The sequence below is a fragment of the Dendropsophus ebraccatus genome, chromosome 2 (genome assembly GCF_027789765.1).
Source record: "Dendropsophus ebraccatus isolate aDenEbr1 chromosome 2, aDenEbr1.pat, whole genome shotgun sequence".
Taxonomy (NCBI): domain Eukaryota; kingdom Metazoa; phylum Chordata; class Amphibia; order Anura; family Hylidae; genus Dendropsophus; species Dendropsophus ebraccatus.
The window spans coordinates 138107525-138131486 of record NC_091455.1 but is presented as its reverse complement, the minus strand read 5'-3'; the positions used below and the strand labels follow the sequence as shown (position 1 = coordinate 138131486).

The following is a 23962-nucleotide window of genomic DNA, read 5'->3' as shown; positions in this document are numbered from 1 at the left end:
GTATCAGAAGGAGGGTGGCAATTGATACATTCTGCAGAGTGACCATAGGTGTCTTCTTTCTGTATAGCCTGCCCTCCAATGCCTGCTTCAGCAAAGCCGATTCTAGGAGGTGAGGCATACTGTACCATGTGTTTATTGCATTTTTGCTCACAAAGCACCTTGTGAGCCACAGTGCAGCCAATGCTTCATGTTCAATGTCTGCTGAGTTGCTGCTGTTTATTTCATTTATGTTCACATAGCACAACATCTAAAGTAGTGCACTGTATAAATTGTCAGCTTGGCAGTGTCCGAGCCTGTTCACTGCACTTTTACTAGCACTCCTGGTATTGGAGAAAGAAACACTGTATGTGATATTTTGTTCTGTGATTGGCTGAAGAAATAAGGAAGGAAGTCCTGAGTTTATTACTGGCAAACAGCCCAGCCATGGTCCTGAATGGGAAATAACTGTGCACCATGTAGGCGGCTCAATAACAGCAGTGAGGGCAATACGATTCCTTTTGCAATCTGATAAAACCATGCAGGCTTTTAAAAACTTTTTTGAAGCAATCGGAGTACTTTAAATGTATTAGCCTGGGAGCAGAAAAGGTATCACCTCTTCTGCTTTGGGTGCTACACTTCTGCTCTCAGCACATCTTGGAAGTATACCTTCCGGGAGAAATGAAGGGAAGCCATGATTATTGTGTGTGGGCAAAATCATGGCCGCATGGGATATAAAAAAGTAGCATGGTGTTGCAGGGACATTGTCTGCAGGCATGGCTTCACCCACAAGTTATAACTGCAACTTGGTACCTGTTCGTTTTAATCTCAGAAGATGTACTTTTAAGATGTGCATGGGACGGGAGAGGACAATTAATTTAATTTTTACAGTATGGTTTCTGTTCATGATGGAAGCCATAACCCAGCACCAGATCTGTTATATGAATGGCACCTGACCCTACTGACTAATAATGGGGTCCTTTGAGGTTACCACTGTCTTGATAGCAAAAAACATAAAAAAATTATGAAACAGCAACATAACCCTAGACAGAATGGTCATGTTCTGGTGTAAACTGGTGTGGGCTTGTTTACAACTGCATTAACCCGTTAAGGACAGAGCCCAAAATGACCTTAAGGACCGCAACAATTTTTAAATTTAGCATTTTCGATTTCCCCCTTTTAAGAGCTAAAACTCTTTAATTTCTCCAGCTACATGGCCATTTAAGGGCTTGTTTTTTCAGGATACAGGGATATGCATTTTATATAGCTTTTCTAATGTTTTACTATTTTTATTAACAGTAATTTTATTTTTTTTTTGCAAATAGGTGTGATTACAATGGCCTTATTGTGACTCTTGATTTTATTTTTTTCACGGACGGGGCTGTAGGGGGTGCTTTTTTTGCACCACAATCTCTAGTTTTTATTAATACCATAATCAGGGCCGTCTTAACAGCATCATGGGCCCCTGGGCAGAGGTGCGAATTGCCCCCCCCCCCAACCGCCGCCATCAAATCCCCCACATCTTTGCATATAGTGCCCCCCATAGTAGCCAATTCCCCCATATAGTGCCCCCCATAGTAGTCAGTGTCCCCATAGTAGCCAGTGCCCCCCATAGTAGCCAGTGCCCCCCATAGTAGCCAGCACCCCTATAGTAGCCAGTGCCCCCCATAGTAGCCAGTACCCCCATAGTAGCCAGTGCCCCCATAGTAGCCAGTGCCCCCCATAGTAGCCAGTGCTCCCCATAGTAGCCAGCGCCCCCCATAGTAGCCAGCGCCCCCCATAGTAGCCAGCACCCCTATAGTAGCCAGTGCTCCCCATAGTAGCCAGTGCCCCCCATAGTAGCCAGTGCCCCCATAGTAGCCAGTGCCCCCCATAGTAGCCAGTGCCCCCATAGTAGCCAGTGCCCCCCATAGTAGCCAGCACCCCTATAGTAGCCAGTGCTCCCCATAGTAGCCAGCGCCCCCCATAGTAGCCAGTGCCCCCATAGTAGCCAGTGCCCCCCATAGTAGCCAGCACCCCTATAGTAGCCAGTGCTTCCCATAGTAGCCAGTGCCCCACATAGTAGCCAGTGCCCCCATAGTAGCCAGTGCCCCCCATAGTAGCCAGTGCCCCGATAGTAGCCAGTCCCCCCCATAGTAGCCAGTGCCCCCATAGTAGCCAGTGCCCCCCATAGTAGCCAGTGCCCCCCATAGTAGCCAGTCCCCCCATAGTAGCCAGTCCCCCCCATAGTAGCCAGTCCCCCCCATAGTAGCCAGTGCCCCCATAGTAGCCAGTGCCCCCATAGTAGCCAGTGCCCCCCATAGTAGCCAGTGCCCCCCATAGTAGCCAGTCCCCCCCATAGTAGCCAGTCCCCCCCATAGTAGCCAGTCCCCCCCATAGTAGCCAGTGCCCCCATAGTAGCCAGTGACCCCCAAAACAACAAACCAGTTACTCACCCGTCCGCCGGCCCCAGCAGCTGATGTCTCCTGTCAGTGCACTCCCGTCATCCTCTGGTACAGGCAGCTGGGTACAGAGAGACTGCCTGTGCCGGAAGTGTCCGGCTGCACGACACATCCAGGACACAGGCAGCGTCTCTGTACCCCGCTGCCTGTGCCCGGAGGATGACGGGAGTGCGCGCTGCCGGGAGACATCAGCTGCTGGGGCCGCCGGACGGGTGAGTTCCTGGACTGCCTGCCCCTTCTATCGCCGCTTAGCTGAGCCGATCAGAAGCCCAGGAAAGTGCTGCTCATTGCACTTTCCTGGGCTTCTGATCGGCTGTCAGCAGAGAAGCGATAGAAGGGGCGGGCGGAGGGGGTGGCTCACTATGCATATGCTTAGTGAGCGGCAATACAGGGGGCGGGCGGGACGGTTTCCTTGCGGTGCTCAGCCCTGCTTGGGAGCCGTCTTCGCTTTATAGGACGCACTTAGTTTTATAAGTGCGTCTTATAAAGCTAAAAATACAGGTCACAGAGGGCAGGGGCCCCCTAAGACGCAAGGGCCCCCGGGCAGCCGCCTACCCTGCCCAATGGGTAAGACGGCCCTGACCATAATTGTGTACATGAGATGCATTGATGAATTTTTATTATTTTTTTAATAAAGGGTAATAAAAATAATCAATCCTGGTGTTTTTTTTTTACAGTTTTTGTTTACGCTGCTCTTCATGTGGGAACAATATTGTTTTATTATTGATCGGACAATTACGCATGCTACGGTATATAATATGTTTATTTATCTTTATATGTTTTCTTTATAAAATGGTAATGGGGTGATTTAAACTTTTACTAGAGGAGGGGCTATGAGGTGTTTTTAAAACATACCGGTACGTCATGGGTCCTTAAGTGACAGGATCCCATGATGTACCGGTATGGCATGGGTCCTTAAGGGGTTAAAAGAAATGTGTGTTGGTTAACCAGAATAAAACATTTAACACTTTTAAATTATACAAATCTGTTTCCCAGAAACCTTTGGAGTATTTAATTAGGTTAAAAAAACATCCTGTCTAGCCACAAAGAAAAAAAACTGCAAAACCCTTCCCTATATTCCACTCTACTTCTTCTCCCTAAGACTAACAAAGCAAATTAGACTACTCTTTTGGGATTAGTTCAATATGCAGAAGATAAAGCATGGCAACATGCATTTCTGTTGGGGAGGGTGGTGGGTACGCATAGTTAATCTTAGGGAAAAGTTTACTTTTATCCACTTATTTATCTGAAGCTAAAACAAAGTCTATGCAGCCCAATGTTTTTGTAAACTAAAAATTTCATGCTATTACAGTAACATTAAATATCAATAATAGATTACACTTCAAGTTCCGTATTTTTATTTAGAGCAAATGCACTTCTAAGAATTGCCATGCTTTATAGCACTACTTTTCTAATGGAGAGGTTCCACTCCTTAGGTAGCACACTGAGATTGTTTTAAACATGGCATATCTGATTCATATGAGCTGCGGGTGGCATTAAAGTGTAAGCGATGAAAAATGCAAGAAGGACAGAACAAGTGGGAACAAACTGTGCCTATGATCTGCGGTGCTTTTTATGCATGGTAAATAACAATTATCACCATCAAGCCAAATGCAGTCAATATAAATACAACATTTAAATAAAGTGTTGGAAAACCCATAAAGTAGAAGGGAATAGCTCAGAATTTTTACCATTTCATTTCCATTCAAGTCGACTAATAAATAGACTTTCAAAAAACAAATATTTTTGCAGAAAATGACACAAAAGCCAATAATAACAAGTTTTTGTCATTTCACACTTATAGCACATCCACTTAGATGCTGGCCATGTCATATTACAGAATGGGGGTTAGGAAACATCTATTTGTCTGACAGGTATTTAGGTAAACTCTCCACATATCAAATATTTATAGTATATTCTAGCGAGTTTAAATGGAGTGGTGGTCAAGTATGGGCACTGCAGATTCATTCATACTCTGTGGGACTGCTGAGATGAGCCAAACACTTTAACCTACTAAGTGACAGTGCACCACCCTCTCCCATACTTTACACTGCTGGGATGGAGGGACTCTATACAGTAAAGGATAAGTGAAGAGTTAGTGACTGCTGTACTATAATTGCTGGTTTTGTTGAATGTTTCTTGTGTATAATGTACTGTACAGTATAGTGCTATTCTGTACTGTACTGTAGATGTTAAACTAGGCACTTTGCAATGTAATATATGGGTACTGTAGGGAATTATTGGTGGGTGCTGGAACCAATTACACACATTTACATTATTTCCTATGGAAAAACGCTGCTCGGTTCTCAACTGCCTTCCAGAACCAATTAAGTTCGAGTACCAAAGTACGACTGTACCTCCCTCACTTGCCATTTCAAGTTTATGATTGTTGAATGAAAAGAGGCACAAGAAATTAGCGCCTTAACCAAGGTTAGAAGGTTCCTAACTAAGTCATAACTTTAGAAAGAATTTAATAAGATTGGAAGACTGAGCCCAGGATTATAACAAAATCATGTTTCCTCCTCATACAATTTCAACCCCCTGTATGCTGGATAGTAAGTACATGTCTACTGCAATTCCATTTTAGTGTCTCCACCAGAATCCCTGTTGTTTAACAAATCAACCATGATAAATCACAGTAAAACATGCTTGCTTGCGGAACAGATGAATGATTAATATGAATAGCTCACAGAGTTTACAGAAGGCGAACACATGCGAACCCAAGCAACACAGTGTATGTATATGTGTGTATATATATATATATATATATATATATATATATATATATATATATATATACACACACAGAGAGAGAGACAGACAGAGTTTTTTTTAAAGAATACCTTATAGATTAAAGGTATTGCTACAAATGACATGAAAGTCTGTTCTTGGGAAAAAAAAATAATTAATAATTCAACACTGGGCAGCTCTTTAGCCATTAAACTCTGTGGACAGCTCAATTTTTTAATATGCTATTACATAAGGAAAGTTAGACAAATTCCTTATATACACTAATTATAGGAAATGCACATAAATTGCTATTTCCCTCAATTTAGTTGATCAGGCAAGGTTCAATTTCCCTAAAAAAAAGTGACATTACGAATCGGGTGTAATTCATGTAAAGTGTCCAGCAGGGGGCACAGTATATGGAGAAATGACATTGTAAAAATAACTAGCCACTTATTCATGCTTTATTCACAAAATACAGCTATTGTGCACCCCCCGCCCTGTAGTGTAAAAGTTACCCCCACCCCTAAGGACCCCCAAACTCCCCCATGGGCCACCCCAAACGCATCACAAGTGCCAACAGCCCCATCCAGAACATAGGAACAAAACATAGGACGGGGCTGCTGGCACTTGTGGTGCAGCTGCACCCCCCTTCCCTCTGCCAGCACCCTCCAGATCTGTAAACCCAGTCCTCTAAAGAGCCCAAAGCTCACAGCCAACCCCCCCATCGGGCACCTGAGCCGCACGGAGAAGAGGAGCATCACCTCCTGTGACGCAGCCACACCCCACTGTCTCTCTCCCCTTCTCCGCTGCAGTACATCACTCTGGTTGACAGGAGAGAGACAGCGGGGAATGCATACAGGATGGGCAAACTGAGTGATGTACTGCAGCGGGAGAGGGGAGAAAAAGACAGCGGAAAGATGCAGCAACACAAGAGGTGATGCTACTCCTATCCGTACGGCCCTGGGGGGGGGGGGGGGAGGCGTTATGTTGGTTGAGCTTTGGGATTTTTAGGGGGCTTTTCACTGGTCTGGGGGCTGCTGGCACGGGGGGGGGGGGGGGGGGGGCTGCACCACAAGTGCCAGCAGCCACATTCTATGTGCCGTGGACGGGGCTGTTGGCACTTGTGTTGTGTTCGGGGCGGCCCAGGGCGGAGTTTGGGGGTCATTGGGAGGGGGGACTTTTACACTATATATCTAATAAGTAATAATAAGTAATAAGTAATAACAATATTAAAAAATAAATAAATCTAGTTTACTCACATAGATTCCATTTCAGACCAGTTGTAGTTACACAATTGCAGGGTGATCCCACAGGAATAAGGCCACACCATTTCCCTTCTTTTCCTGTTGCCACATGTAACTTGTGTTTACCCTGTAGAAGTTATAAAAAGAAAAAATATTTTATAAAAGAAAAAAAAAATGGATGCACATTGCACTAAAAGTAACCTTATTGGACATTTAATGAACATGTCTGTCCTATTTGACCTTACTTTACCACTAACCAGTACAACACATCCATATTGTAACCATTTCTCACCTAGGTTTACTCACAGTATTTCCCAAGCTAAATTGAGTTATCTTCACTCAATTGAAGCAGATCAAGCAAGAATAACAAGATGCAGTTCAGTATAAGTAATCCATTTATTCATCTACTGAAATGTTTCAGCTAAACTCTGGAACCTTTGTGGCTTGTGGCTTGCAGATAGGAAGTTAATGCAGCAGTTGCTGCAATCTCACTGATTGTGCAGTAGCAGTGAAATGAGATGTTATGCAACAGCTTTATGCAGGGAACTGGCAGGAGTGCTAGGGGAGTAAGCAGAGAAGGAAGACTGTGATGTAGATGCAGAGGAAAAGCAAGGACTTCTGGGAATTGCAGGGCAGCACAGGGTCTTGCAGCGATGGGGTCCTGGGTTTAAATCCCAGCAAGAACAACATCTGCAAAGAGTAGGTATGTTCTCTTTGTGTTTGTGTGGATTTGCTCGCACAGCCAAAACATACAGATTTAGGGACTAAAATTGACAAACTATGTAAAGTGCTGCGGAATAAGTTGGTGCTATACAAATGATTAATTGTAGCAACTGCTCAACAAGGAAGTACAACCAAGAGCAACAGAACTAAGACCACCAACACAAAGGTTTCAGAACTGGGACAGACTGTTAAGATATGCTATATGCGTCTGCAGCATGTTTATTTTACCTGATGTTGTAGTACCCCTTTAATTGTAACACACTATGAGAAGAAGAAAGAATACCACCACAGGGCAAATATAGTGTAAATTGCAGAGAATAAAATCATGTAAAAGGGTGAGATGTAGAACAACTCAGCCGATGCGGTTGTGTTCCAAGCATGGCCGTCCGCTGTCCTTGTGAATCACTGGGTCACCGGAGAAGAAAATTGCACTGTGGATGCACGATGCAGATGGACCTGATGAAGACGTAGTACCTCTAAACATGTTGTCCGCTAACAAATGTCTTATATGTGCTACGACTCACATCTCCACACTGCAATTTAATCGTAAAGCCGAACATACAGCAAATACTTACACAAAAAAAATATCTGTTATTGTACAGTTACCCATATTACTAAGCAGTTAATACAGGGAGCACTGTAGTTAAATTTAAAGTATCAAAATGATGTTAAGTCTAGGGACAGATTATCCCATATTTGGCAAGCTTAGATTGATTTTAAGCTCTACCTGACCTGGGGCTACCTTAACACATTTAGGCCACTTTCACACATGCAGTAACGCAAAGAAAATGCAATGTGAAAGCATCATTTACTTGTAGTAATTGATCACATAATCGCATTACTGCATCACCTCATCACAGTAATTAATAATTTTACTGACATCCAGCTGTCCTTTATTGTGTTAATGTGATTAAACTTCAACATGTGTGAACATACCCTCCGGCTTGTTTTGGGGCTTCAGGTGTCTTCACGTCCCGCTCAGCCAATCAGTGTGCGGGAAGTGCCGGGAATCCCCACAGCAAGCTGGAGCGAGGACCAGGTGATGTATATGCTCTGGCGGCGGGAGTGGGGAGGGGGTTAATGGGGAGGGCCGCTGACACACTCGCAGCGGCAGTATAGGGAGTATGGGGGCTACCCGCAGGGGTGGGGGGTGTATACAGTATGGGGGCTACCTGCAGGCAGGAGTGTATACATTATGACAGCTACCTCCAGGGAGGGAGTGTATAAAGTACAGGGGCTACCTGCAAGGGGGGTGGGGTATACAGTATTAGAAACTTTGAAACCTCTTCTGTGTTGTCCCCACCAAGGATGAAAGGTAGTGACTAAGGGTCCATTTACACAGAAAGATTATCTGACAGATTATCTGCCAAACATTTGAAGCCAAAGCCTGGAATGGATATGAAAAGAGGATAAATCTCAGGCTTTCCTTTATGACCTGATCTCTGATTATTGTCTGTTTCTGGCTTTGGCTGGCTTTGGATGATGAAGGATTGTGTATGCACTTATTATTATAAGCTGCAGGTTTTCTGTGCACACACACACACACTTATGGTCTGCAGTCAGCAGGGGGGGGGGGCAAACTTTACACTACAGGACCCCAGAACTATACACTACAGGTATACAGGACCTCCACCAACTATATACTACAAGTATACAGGACCTTCACCAACTATATACTACAAGTATACAGGACCTCCACTAACACTGTCAATGTTGTATATAACCAGGCTCAGCATAACACAATAATGTTATACATAACCAGGCCGTATATAACAATGCCAATGTTGTATATAACCAGGCTGTATATAACACTGCCAATGTTGTATATAACCAGGCTCAGTATAACACTGTTAATGTTGTGTACCAGGCTGTATACTGTATAACACTGCCAATGTTGTATATAACCAGGCTCAGCATAACACTACCAATGTTGTACATAACCAGGCTGTATACTGTATAACACTTACAACGTTGCATATAACCAGGCTGTATTTTACACTGACAATGTTGCATATAACCAAGCTGTATATAACACTGCCAATGTTGTATATAACCAGGCTCTGTATATAAAACTGCCAATGTTGTATATAACCAGGCTCTGTATACAGTCTGATCACGACATCTCAGTTTGGCTATAAGGTATTTAGGATGTTTAAAGTTTTTAGTTTATTTCTAATGTGCATAAGCTACAATTTACATAAACAGTGCAGAACTGTCGGGTATATAGTGTATAAAGGGGTATATAGGGCTCCTCGCGATTTCCCCTTAAAAAAAAAGGGCATATATTTGCATCCTGGGCGACCTTCGAACAAATCTAATTAACACACTGACACTTTATACCTGGGCAGCGCCAGGTACATTTTTTAGTAAACCAAAAACATACAGTTACCTGCTAAAAACATAAAAAAATTGCCTCACCCTACATCTCTCTGGCCGTGGCCGTCCTATGTTCAAAATCCTTAAAGCTGATAAAAACTGCCTTTTGTTTTAACAACATGTCTGTGGTAAAGCCTTGCCATTCACAAACTTATCATGCAGAGGTTTGCAGGGGATGCAATTGCTTTGAATATGAGGCTTTACATTTGTCATCTCGAAATAAATTGATTCTTATTTCCAGACTCACCTGTTGAGCCACAATCTCTCCAACAGCATTAGTCTCAGATGTGGAATCAAACAGTCACATTTAAAAACTGCGCTGGCTCTTGCCCAGGGAAATTGCTGTTTGAATAGGCAATTTCCGACATGCTTTCGTTTTTAAATTCAACTTGTACAAACCAGTGCGATAGAACTGATTCCAAGTACAAAAGGGATTATTTATAAAAGTCATGGTGCTGTATAACTGGGGCGAATCTAAATTTGATTGATGAAAAGAATTCCCACAACTGTTGCCAAGTAACTCCAGTTTTGCAGCAATAATAATTTAAAGCTCACCTCCTCAAACAAATTGCTGATCTCTCCTGATTTTTTCTTTTCTATATAGCAATATTTTTGAGATGGTTCCTTTCGCTGTGGTAAAAATACACAGTTGGATAAACACTAAAATTCAACGCAACCTTCAACATTTAGCAGATATTGACCATAAGGAAGCATATCAACAGAGAAAAGATGGTCATGTGTCAATCTGTTTATGACATAGAACGTTTGAAACAAAAACCTATAGAACTCACCTCATTTAACTTGTTCCATGATTTTCTTCCTCTATGCGCTTTGCATTATACAATAAGACATTGTTAAACTAAGGTTGTACTTAATCTACATTGCATCTGAGTAACTACACATACTTTGCTTTAAGGCCCGTTCACACTATGAATTTGGCGCAGAGATTCCGCTTGGAACCCCCGCCCGAGGACTCTGCAGCGAATCCCTCCTGCAGCTAGCTCAACTCATAGTGCAACATTTATGAAAAGTCAGGCAGGGGCATATGCCAAGAAGAAGGTGCAGATTTGCCCTTTCTCCCTGGCGCACTCCTGCCGCATCCCCCGCTTGCCCAATGGGCAGGCTGGGGTGGCTCCAGGGTGGGGGGATTGGCAAGTAGGCAGGGAAGCAGGTATAGATTTAGTAAGCCAGGCATAGGGTCAGCCGGATTAACTAAGAGGCATGTTCCTCTTGTGAATCTGGCCAGGAAAAAGTGGGCAGGGCCTAATTTAAGACCGTCAGTCTTGATTAATCCGCCCCATTGTGTTCGTTTAACATGAACCCAGCAGAATGTAAGTTTAGATCTACACAGAGAATAAAAAAAGAAAGATGCAGTATGTACATATAGTAACGTGATAAAATCGACTATTATTTTGCCTATTTAAAATTTTCTGTCAAGATGATCATTAAATGGTCACTTCAAACCCAACCTCCTTAAACCCTAAACCAAAGTCATCTGTAGGTAGGATAAAAGTTGATGTTGATTCCAAATCTGTCATTTGTAGCTTTCTAGTCCTTTGTACAGTATGTCACCGTTGTCAGGCTACAAATTGGGCATGTTGCTGCATAGAGAGGACTACTTAGACTCCTTCATTTCTGGCTTATAGCAAAGGAATACAAGAACACAGAAAGATAAAAATTGCTAATATGGAATCAGCATTGTATACACTATTGATGTATAATCTATAATATACTGAAGTTTAGCGGATGTTTTGGAGGAGTGGAGTCCCTTTAAGTCATTTGTAACTGGTTGGTCTGACACTTTTTTTTTTATTTAACTACTTTTAGCGCGCTGTAGAAACAATGACCGTTCCGCGTGAATGGCCACTGTTTAACACTACCTATAGCCAGAATTATCATGATCATTAACTCCAGACGCAGGTAGTGATAACAATTTTCATTTACAGGGAACAGCCATTGTTTCTACAGCGTGTGAACATAGCCTTAAAATGTAAACCTTTAAAAAATAAATGTAATTAGAATTGCTCTATTCTGATATTATGACAGTTTTTTTTTTTGACTATAGGATTGTGTGAGGGCTCATTTTTGCACCATAATCTGTAGTTTTTATCAGTACCACACTTGCATATACAGAGCGTTTTGGTTTAAGAGCTCACAGATTTTCAAAATTGTGACTTGTTTTAAAAACATTGCTTTGGTTTAAGAGCTCCCTGTACTGGGTGGGAGCGTGAGTGGGGGTGGGGCATGGCCTGCATAGTGTGGTCTACAGCACTGTACTTTGGCCCAGTAGGTCTCCCTCACCTTCCAAATCATAGTAGATCCACTTCAGGCTGGGGCTTGCATCAGGGGACAGGACTGTGGAGGTAATCTCTCCATAGTTGTAACCCCTCTCTCCCCGGACAGAGACTGCTGCTATACTGTGCCCACATCTGCTATGCTCATTCCTTCATGCTCCCTGCAGTCTCTGTCAGCCCTTGTGTTTCCCATCCTCTCCATTATGGGGATCTGCAGTTCCTTCCTGTATCTACAAACTGCTGTGTTATCAGGTTTATGCACTTTCTATACATTATACACCACATGCTGATTGCTATACTGTACAGTAACTTATAATATCACAGATTCAGCTGTTTATAAATCTTTGTTTCATTTGTTTTACATGTTATTCAGAATAATAAATTATTTTGGAGGTGGGGAACCAGTTGTCTGCATTTCAGTGATTTCTTATGGGAAAATTTGCTTTGGTTTAAGAGTGGATTTGGATTACAAGCACAGTCCCGGAACAAATTATGCTTGTAATCCAAGGCACCACTGTATGTGACTTTTTGATAACTTTTTATTACATTTTTGTTGGGATGTGAAGTGAAGTGTGAAATCAGCAATTTTGCACATTGGTAGTTTTTTTGTGCTTACACTGTTTACTGTATGAGATCAGGACTGCGATCAGGCAATCCTGTGTGTATTGATACCAAAGAAGTTTATTATTTTTTGTTTATATTTTTAATTAAAAAAAGAAAAGGAAAAGCGGGGGGGGGGGGGGGGTAACAGTGGCATTTAAATGGTTAAATAGCCAGCATAGAGTATCGTTCCATAGCGGCCTGGGAATTCCATGAATAGAGTGGGCTCGTGTCCTGAACCTGGGCTATTCAATGTTGACAGCACCAGGACGAACATGCTTGTCCTGTGTACTCAACTGTATAAATTATAACTATCACCCCAAGGTATATAATTTACTAATAAGAGTTATCGCTAATACCCCCAATCGCTAATTTCCCCCAAAAAAGACATCCTCCGAAAATAAGGCATTGTGGAGGATTTACAGGATAGCTTAAAATAAGGCATCACCTGAAATTAAGACCCCTGCCGCCATCAATAAATGGCGGTTAATAAATAAGGTTCAAGAGGGGAGTGTTTTTAGTAAGAAACAAAGAACAAGAGGACACAGTGAGAGATTAGTTGGGGGAAAGATCAGAAGCAACGTGAGAAAATATTATTTTACTGAACAGATACCTGGAACAAACTTCCAGCAGAGGTGGTTGGTAAATCTACAATAACAGAATTTAAACACGCCTAGGATAAACATACATATATCCTAAGATAATAAGAAAGAAAATACTAAAAGGGCAGACTAGATAGACCCAGTGGTCTTTTTCTGCCAACAATCTTCTATGTTTATATAGCGTCTTTGGGAGCAAAAATTAATGTTAGACAATGTCTTATTTTCGGGGAAACACGGTGTTACTGGCTTTAGTCTGTTTTTAAGTCCAGTTCTTCCCTCTTTCTGGAGACAACACATTATCTTCAGATGTCATAGGACGCTTGGCTGGATATTGTCTCTGAGCTCTACCCTTGCCTTCCTGAGTGATGTTTGGGTGATCTTGAGTATTTTTATGTTGTGGGACTTAAAAACATGGCTTAATATGCTTTTATCCCACAAAATAGAATATAAATTCAAAAATGGAACAAATGAAGTTACTAATAGACTATAGTGAGTCAACGGTAGTGATTGGGGGCCACTGCAGGTACACTGTGAAATATGTTGGAATATCCTAGTTCTACTTTTCTAGTGTGAACAAAGCCTAAGAATAGCATAGCTATATCTCCAGATAAAAAGTATTTTAATAGTACATACATATATATATATATATATATATATATATATATATATATATATATATATTAAAAAAACATTTGTACTAGAACAAAACAAGACATTTGACACATGGTGGAAAGGTTTATAGCCAAATGAGTCTTAATTTTGAGATTTTCAAAAGTAACAGCAGGCAGTACATGCACAGCCAAAGCAACAAAAGACTCTTTGATGCCATCAGTCAAACACTGTGGTAGTTCAGTATAAGTTTGGGGATATATTCCTTCCCGAGTTGGTGATTTACTTTTTATTCATGGCATCATAAATGCTAATAAATTAGCATAGTTCTACATTCTGGAACATGCCTGGAAATATTTAATTGCGAAATAAAAATGAATTTACAACAAGTTAATGACCCCAAGGGCAGTACCTAGAAGATCAAGATGACCTTGATCACTGAGCCCAGAACTTAAAAAACAAATAGACTTTGTCTTCCAAGACAAAAAGTAATAGTGACAAAGCAGAAGACAACTAAAATATCAAATACATTATTATTATTAAATTTTTATGTAGTTTTCTCAGATATATACATATATTACTTTTTTTTTTTTTTTTACTTGAAGAATAACACTTGTACTCAATTGATGGTAAGCATGAAATGTAATAAAATGACTATAGTGAAGAACCTTGATACCAAGTCTTTCAACAAATAGGCAAGTAACGTATGTCCAGGGCAAAACTGACATATTGTAAGTTCTTTATCTTTAAATGTACATAATTTGTGTTTTATCCTTAGGCAAAAGGGGTAATGTCTGACATATATGTACATTTTAGTGCCAATTTCTTGTGTATTTGTTTGCAATATTAGTGTTAACTGCAAGCTGATGTCCAGGCACAGTTAAGTTACATGATGTTGGTGAAATACCATTCTTATCAACATGCTGCTAATGGAAAGATGCAGAGGGGCCAGGTTGAAATTTAGGTAGGTAGGCAGTACTGCATTCACAATACTATTAGAGGGAGAAATAAACTAGTAAAAAAAAAAAAAAAATGAGTGAGTACCCATGTGAGCATGTAAACCATTAGGGGCACATTTATCATCTGCACACTCATACAGGCTGAGTTTTTTTACAAAGCAGTCTGTACTGGTGAAAACTTATGGAGGGTGATGGCTTGACTGATGTAATAAATTGTTTCTGTCTCTTTTACGTAATTAGGGATGGTCCGAATCTTCCGAGGTTCGGGTTCGTATGAACCCGAACGCTAGGCATCAGATTCCCGCTGTCTGCCCGCTCTGTGCAGCGGGTGGATAGAGCGGGAGCACCGCCTGGAAAACTGGGATACAGCCGAATACAACCTAGTAAAACTGGGTGTGACAGAGGAGCCCATGAAAACACCATAGGTCTGTAGGCAGAAATCCTTATCAAATCAGAAATAATGACTTTTCATGCTCAGAAATAGCAAAGAGAATGATAAATGTGCCTCCAAGGGCCGTACTATTCATACGATATTCCAGATAAGAATAGATCTGCTAGTGCTCGCTTACTGAAGCCATTACACTGCTTGATAACCATGCAGCAAGGGCTGCACAGACATTGTTAGCGATGTGCGTGCAGCCCTAGCTGTATATAGTAAATAATAAAGTATATACATTACCTCCTCATGCTCTCAGGTGTTTTTCTCACTTCTGCCTGCTTGCCGCCGCTGCTGGAACTTCGGAGCCGGTCTGTGAAGTGGCTCAGCCAATTACTGGCCGAGACTGGACGGCAACATGGCAAGTGATTGACTGAGTGGCCTGTCATTTCAAAGACCAGTGTGCTAGCTTCTGCGATATCAGGTGTCAGACTAGTACACACTAGGGGCTTTTCAAAAGGTATGAAACTCTGGTCAGAGCTGCTAAGGATGTTTCAGATGGAACCCTACTTATGGTCCATAATGGATGACCTGGATATATTCACAGTGGTACAGGTACATGTGGTACAGGTAGTCTGACACTGCAAATTGTGGGAAATCATTACCCAATATGGTAGACCGACACTGAGAACTGTAAGAAACTGTGACCATTCCTTCTTAGGGGGCATCACGTTAAGGAGGGTTACATACTAAGACACTATTCTGTCAGTATGTTAAGTCATGTCCCTGTAAATAAACTTATGAGCATACAGCCTGTGGTGCAGTTAGTTTCCCATTAACCTTACCCAGAAGTCTACAGTCCCTGTCTCATGATACAGATGCATTACTTTGCCCCTCTTAAATAATCAGCCTGTGGAATGGTAAATGAGTCTCTTCTGCAATTCCTGTGTTATATCATTTTCAAAATAGCAGTCTGTGTTCCAAAGTATCATCAAGATATATAGAACTCCTATGCAGTTAGAGAGAGGGAGAGGAAGTAGTGACAGTGATTATGCTTGTACCCCAATCGATCAATAAGACAGAGTACAGTATAACATAAAACTGAACTCTGTACACAACTAATAAATTAACAGAGTTGAAATGTAGTTAATCTCACTGAGCTGCATCACTTTATTATTTGTCAGTACTCAGCTTGCAAAAGGGAAAATGTATAGTGACTTAATTCACACTTTATATTCAGATAAAGTAAATAGATAACTTATATTATTTGAAGAATAAAACCTTTACAGATTTTATTGGAAGAATGGAACCTTTGCTAAACTACAGCAACAAGCTCATACACAATTTGTTAAACTTTACAATCATGTCTTTGTAGTGTCCCAGTACAGATGTGCCACTAAGTCTTATTTCACCTGTAAAAAGGTAACTCTGTAACTTGGTGTCTCACTCTCCCTTATTTTTGTGCACAACTGAAGTTATAGCAAGGGTTAATGTTGTTCTTATTGCTGTTTTGGTTTTGTCCAATAACTTTAGGTGCCTCATACTTCTCCTATCACATGCTAACACTTCATCCCTTCTGGTACTTTCCCCACCAATAGGAGGTTAGGCCCGGTCACGCCTATAAAGGTTGCTTAGTTCCTGGTGGAAGGGTTCTAGTTGGAGTTTCTCGGAGAGAGAGAGAGAGAGAGAGAGAGAGAAAGAAAAAGTTTCAAGCAACACTTTCCTTTTGCCTACTACCTTCTACCTCAACACTTCAAGCACCTCTGTGTTGTTCATCAAGGGAAAGGACATTGTGGTTGGTGAATATTTTTAGAGCTCCTTTTACTCTGCTGTATTGTACTAAAGATCTTAAGTAAAGCATTACTCTGGTTAAGGCCGCATTCACACGTTCTATGTTCTGCACGAAACATGGACGTGGAATGCATGTAATGGACTCTCCCCTGCCCGGGCAGCATCTGTGATAAGATGCTGGGAGCAGGTGAACTGTATGCATTTGTGCCACGCTGTAATGACAGCACTACGCGGCTGATTCATTACTGCGCAGCACATATGAATACAGTTCCCCACTCCCAGCATCTAATTACAGATGCTGCCTGGGCAGGGGACAGTCCATTACATGCATTCCACGTCCGCGTTCCGTGCAGAACACGAAACGTGTAAATGCGGCCTAAGTGCTGGACTCTGACCTCATTTTTTTCCCACCTGCACCCACACATTGTGCTACCCTTACAAAGCCTAGTACTAGTGTAACGGGGGGGGGGGGGGGGGGGGGGGGGGGGGTTAACACCATGATAATTGCCTATTAAAAACACCACCAAGCCCACTAATATGCCCAGGTCATGGCATTGTCACCACAGTAAATCATAAATAAAACAAAAAATTAAGTTAAAAACATCTCAAACTATAAAGCAAAAGACACCTGATCAGAAGCACATATCACAAAGAAAATATAGGTAAGATGATGCACAGGGTTATTAGAGCATAGTAGGTTAAACACGCACACTCCAATGTAGCCAGGGAAACACAACTGCCAAAATAGTAATATTGCCTAATGCAAGAACATTCAGAAAGATGTAAGCGGACAGATAACCTTGTCAACTGTGCGCCAACACACATTTTAATATAAATAATTAAAAAAAAAGGATACATAGAAAATCAACTGGCACACCAAATGTCAAATCTGTAATAGTACAAAATAGTAAATCTAAACATGAAAAACACATACATGATCCCAATTCCTCAAACAACTATTTTAAAAAATCCCTCATTCAGGGCCTGCTAACAATAAAAGCAAGTCCAACCCTGCCCTTACATAGTAGATGATAACCCTATGTAATAACGAAAGTATATATGTATAGTAAATCTGATGACATACTTCCCTGTCTTAGTATAAAGTGCCAAATGTTAAGAGGTAAACATAACACACAAAATAAAAAAAAAATCACTATGATGATGAGGAACCCCCAGTATTTAAATGTTATTTACCTAATCTGCTACCAGACACCTGTAACAAACTAAGAATGCAACATCTGGACAAATCCACAATATAACTGGAGGTGCCTAGCTATGTATACTCATAAAACGGGAAGTGCCCAACAAACAAAGACTCAAAATTACACCCTTTCTTAAATTGCTCAAGTTCAGCAGTAACCTCCTCCCAAGGCAAAAGAGGAAACTCCAGCCAATCAATATAAATTCAGTATATGGTGCATATCCACAACCATGTACCATGAGCAAATTACATTGGACAGCATAGATAAACCTGAGCTACCAGTCATGACTAAAAATTGAAATCAATAAAAAATATATTCAATTAGAAGAAAAATGGTTAAAGTATCACTGTCGTGAATTCTTTTTTTTGTAGAAATCAATAGTACAGGCGATTTTAAGAAACTTTGTAATTGGGTTTATTAGCCAAAAAATGAATTTTTATCATGAGAAAGTAGTTTGAAGCTCTCCCCCCTGTCTTCATTGTTCTGCTTTGGAGAGAGAAAAATAAGAAACCAAAACAGGACAACAAAGAGTTAATTAAAAGCTACAAAACAGGATCTCTCCTATGACAGTCCACACTGAGCTATCTGACCTCTGAATAGCCTCTGAATAGCTCCCCCACTGAGGAATCCTTTGTTCTCTGTTTTCTGCTGTTGACATTTTCCTCCCTCCCCTCTTCATAGAACAAACAGGATGCTCCTGATTCTGAGCAGTGGATGACAGAAAGAAGAGGAGGAGGGGACCTGGGAAAAGGCTTTTTACATGCAGATAATGGCATATTTGCCTGATAAACCCAATTACAAAGTTTCTTAAAATCGCCTGGACTATTGATTTCTGCAAAAAAAAAAAAAAAATTGCAAACATACAACCGAAATGAAAGAATTCATACAATATACATAGTTATGTACATACATTTACATATATTTCCTAAATATGATAAATCATACTGAATGATAATTCAATTTCTAGGAAGTATTGATGACAGCACACCTGAGATTGCCTCCTCCTGCCACTAGTATATAACAAAGAACACCTAAGTAGGAGGAATAGAATAAAAAAAAAAACTTTAGAAATAACCATAAGGGGTGGGATATAAGGGTTCTACCATAAAGACCTCCTAGAAATGTACTTATCAGTGAGCGTAATTAACTGGTTCCCCAGTCACCTCTATGACAGCACACCTAAGTAGTAACAGGGAAAGACCTGGGGTGAAACTACAGCAATAAGGACCTTATGTCCAAAGATGACATTAGCCAGAACATCAAGATGGCAGCATCAAGTACAGGTGAGAAGTTTCTTCTGTTTATTATGTGATATTTTGTATTTTTAGCCATTACAATTACAAGCCATTACAATATGGCACTGACCTTCTAAACAAGTAGAGATATTTACATTCCTTACAGCTTACGTTAGTAACACTAGTGCTACGTAACTAACTCCTTTTGTACTTCAGCCAATAAAGTACTGACATGCCCCCAGGGTATATAAACTGGCTGCCATCTTAGAATAAGGGAGATCCACCTTAACCATCAATGTGTTAGGGTGTTTGATTCTGAGTGTGCACTATTAACTTGTAATTTGGAGCAGACAGTCAATATTATAGCACTCCTGAGGTGCATCCCTACTAGTTGGCGACCAACGTTTGGCCAAGTGCAAGATAGCCCGGATGATACAGCTGCAATGAAAACATTCACACCATTCTGAAACATACAAGGGGGGAGACTGCAGCTCCAAGATAAGGAGGTAAGAAAATTATACCCTCTTATGTCTGAGCTCTGTGCTGTGTTGAGACGGCTGTCCAACTGGACACCTGACCACTTAAGATAAGTCCTTGTCCCATGAACCTGGTCAAAACCTGATATTGACTGTCTGTGTATAATGTGTTACTATAAGGGACCTTGGAGTTAAGGATATAGTGTGAAAATTGAAACACCGTTACATGGTTCCCAATCTTAGGCATAGTTTCAAGGTCAAAGAGAAAAAGGTACATGACTATATAATATACATTAGGTATAAGGTTGAAGTGAAGAAATAGTAGTTCCCGATCTCAGGCATAAGGCTGAGGTTGAAGTGAAGAAATACGTGGTGCCTGATCTCAGATACAAAAATTGAGGTTGAAGAGAAGGTATATATTTATAGCGGTCTCGGCCTCAGGCATATCGTCGAGGCTGAGGAGATGGATTCTATTGTGACGGTGTTGATATTAAAGAGAGACGTGCCAACACTGTAAGCTAGCCTATATATATGTATATACACACCGAAAGTTGGCTGTCATTATAGCTAGAAGCTAAAGTTTAGTCCCATTCCCAAAAAGAGAAACTATAAGAAAACACAACTCCCCCTAAATTCAGGGAGCTGAAAGAAGAATCACTAAAATCACCACTTGAGATAGAGAATAATCAAAGGGTTACAGTTTACACCGCTGTGAGCTGTCTGGGAAACCAGCCAATAAGGCGATAAGGGGTAAAAATAAAAACAAAACTGAAAAACTTACTGAAAATCATATATATATATATATATATATATATATATATATATATATATAACAATAATAATGAATGAAAATATTGCAAAAACAGCTAGCAAGCCGACAAAGCAGAAATATATGGTGAATAATGAAGAATGAACATGTACTTACTTATGTACACCACTTTTCGGTATACTCCACTATGGCCCCCAAAGATGACGACGAGTGAGCCAACCACCCCCCCATATCACCCACATATTTACATGGGGCACCTACAGTACATTGTTATCACTATTATATAATATTATCAGATTAAAATGGATAAAAAGAAAAATGACAATATAGATAAAGTAATTTAACTTAGGGCTAATAAATCACAGTACTGACATTGCTACAATAAAGCTGAGTTAAAGGGATTGTATCACCAAAACAACCACATATGTTCTACTGGAATACATGGGCTGGACTGGGCAATATACTGTATTACATTCTCACTCATTCATTTGAATTACTTGTAATCCACATTTCCCCTGCAGGATGAAAATGTAAATAAGAGTATATTCTTGTAAATGGGGAAAACATTTCCATAGGACTACAGTACATGTATGATTGAATGTTTTTTGGTTATGAAAAACTGCATACTTTTTTTTTTGTGATGCTTTATGGCATTTTGATCATTCTCGTATCTCTCTAGCCAACACTGCTGTCACAGCTTTGCTTTCTGGGACAAGCTTTTTTGCCCTTTTCAAAGCTACTCCTGTAATATTTAATGACAGGAAAAGAAATTTTGTGTGCTACAGAGTTGCCTTAGGTTGTCACCTGCTTGGGTCTGTACCAAGCACTTCAGAGTCTTTAGCCTTGATTGTCATGTCAGCCTTTGGGGCTTCAAACAGCTGTAAATAAAATAGGTGGATGGTCCTAGCTGAGTATTTGCAAAATGACAGGTGGAATCACAGATCATAGCACAAGTTCCCACAGTCATTTAACAATTTTATCTCCATTTGATGCTGGAATAATTCAGAAGTATACCTCCAACTCAAGTTTAACAATGAAAACATTAGCAAACATATCACTGGGTCACAGTGGCTCTGCAGTGCAAATAAAAAAGCTCTACAGGGGAGAAATCAGGTTACCAATTAAATGTTCCCTTTCTATTTTCTGAAAGAGCTTTATATCTGAGATAAATAGAAAATGTTACAATGGTGACACTCACACTGGCGCAGCATGTGTTGGTTTACATCATCTCTGCATGTAAGCGTTTGACTTGCACCAGTAAAAACATCTCAGAGAAAAAAATCTTGGAATAATAGTATACTTTTTACCATATTCAGTGTTCTGATGGACATTTATACAAGATAGAAAAAAGTTATTTATGTTATGAAATAAAGTTTAGACTATTGTTCAGCTGCAGACACTATTGTGCACAAGGGCACTGGCATCAAGCCATATCAGGGGTAGTTTAACCCCTAGCCGACCCTGGACATACAGTTACACCATGGAAGTCTGTCACTAGACGACCCTGGGCGTAACTGTAAGTCCAGGGTTTTTCTCCTGCTATGAAGCGGTCTCCGGAGCCGTTAATGACAGGCTTCAGCGATCGCGCTGCAGTGTCATTAACCCCTTAAACTCCGCGATCGCTGCGCGTTCGTGGCGTTTAACCTTTGAGGACCAGGCCCTAAATGACCCAGTGGACCGCGCAAATTTTGTTCTTTGCGCTTTTGTTTTTTCTTCCTCCCATTCTAGGAGCTCTAGCACTTTCAGTTTTCTATCTACAAGGCCATGTAAGGGCTTGTTTTTTTACAGGAATAGTTGTACTTTGTAATGGCGTCTTTCATTCTACCATAACATGTATGATGGAACCCCAAAATTATTATTTATGAAGATATAAATTGGTGAAATCATAAAAAATTATGCAATATGGTAACGTTTGGGGGGTTCCTGTGTCTACGTAATGCACTATATGGTAAAAACGACATGATACTATTACTCTATAGGTCAGTCCGAACACAACCATATGCAGGTTTACACAGATTTTCTACTGTTATATTTTTTTTGTCAATAAATTAATAATAAAATGGACCTATTGTGACGCTTATAGCGCTTTTATTTTTACACCACTGGGGCTGTATGGGGTGTCATTTTTTCTGTCATGATCTCTAGTTTTAAGTAATCCAAAAAGTTTTTAGTAATACCATATTTGTGAAGATCGGACGTTTTGATCACTTTTTATTGATTTTTTTTTTATATATAATGTAACATAAAATCGGTAATCCGCACACATTTTTCCCTCTTTTCGTGTACGCCTTTCGCCGTTCGCAATGACGCTTGTTATATTTTAATAGGTCGGAAAATTACGCACGCTACGGTATATTATATGTTTATTTATTATTTTTTATTATTTATTTTTATATGTTTTATTTATATAATGGGAAAGGGGGGTGATTTCAACTTTTATTGGGGGAAGGGTTTTGGGGTAGTGTATTAGTGATTTTTTACACATTTTAAGTCCCTTTGGGGGACTTTTACATTCATTACTTAGATTTTTACACTGATCATTGCTATGCCATAGGCATAGCATTGATCAGTGTTATCGGCGCTCTGCTCATTGACCAGAGCGCCGATCAGACCGCGCGGAGGCAGGTGAGAGACCTCCGGTGGTCCGTTTTAATGATCGGGTCTCCTGCAGTCACACTGTCACCAGGGCTGATTCTAGCTTTTCTGTTGCCTGAGGCGAAAATAAAAATGGCGCCCCCCGCACTCTTGATTGACACCAGAATCAATTGTGTATCAACTATTCCCTGCTATCAACAAACATATTATTTTGTCATTGTGTATTAAGAAGTTCTGCAACAACTGAGGTGTTTTATGAGGTTCTGCAGTAGCTGAGGTGTATTAAGATGAGGTTCTGCAGCATCTGAGATGTATTAGGAGGTTCACTTTACACCTCAGCTGCTGCAGAACCTCATCCTAATACACCTCAGCTGCTGCAGAACCTCATCTTAATACACCTCAGCTGCTGCAGAACCTCCTAATATAAATCAGCTGCTGCAGAACCTCCTAAGCCTCTTACTTTACACTCACCGGCCACTTTATTAGGTACACCTGTCCAACTGCACGTTACCACTTAATTTCTAATCAGCCAATCACATGGCGGCAACTCAGTGCATTTAGGCATGGTCAAGACAATCTCCTGCAGTTCAAACCGAGCATCATTATGGGGAAGAAAGGTGATTTGAGTGCCTTTGAACGTGGCATGGTTGTTGGTGCCAGAAGGGCTGGTCTGATTATTTCAGAAACTACTGATCTACTGGGATTTTCACGCATAACCATCTCTAGGGTTTACAGAGAATGGTCCGAAAAAGAAAAAACATCCAGTGAGCGGCAGTTCTGTGGGCGGAAATGCCTTGTTGATGCCAGAGGTCAGAGGAGAATGGGCAGACTGGTTCGAGCTGATAGAAAGGCAACAGTGACTCAAATAGCCAACCGTTACAACCAAGGTAGGCAGAAGAGCATCTCTGAACACACAGTACGTCCAACTTTGAGGCAGATGGGCTACAGCAGCAGAAGACCACAC

General features: G+C 40.8%; 1 protein-coding gene across 2 annotated transcripts in view; it reads right to left on the bottom strand.

Moving 5' to 3' along the window:
* The window catches only part of TPK1 (thiamin pyrophosphokinase 1), a 429239-nt gene that overhangs the window by 161272 nt on the left and 244005 nt on the right, over positions 1 to 23962 (bottom strand). For both annotated transcript variants that reach the window (XM_069958392.1, XM_069958393.1), the window contains one exon: positions 6407 to 6518. In XM_069958392.1, the coding sequence (XP_069814493.1) occupies positions 6407 to 6518 (112 nt within the window). The remainder of the gene's footprint in view (positions 1 to 6406; positions 6519 to 23962) is intronic.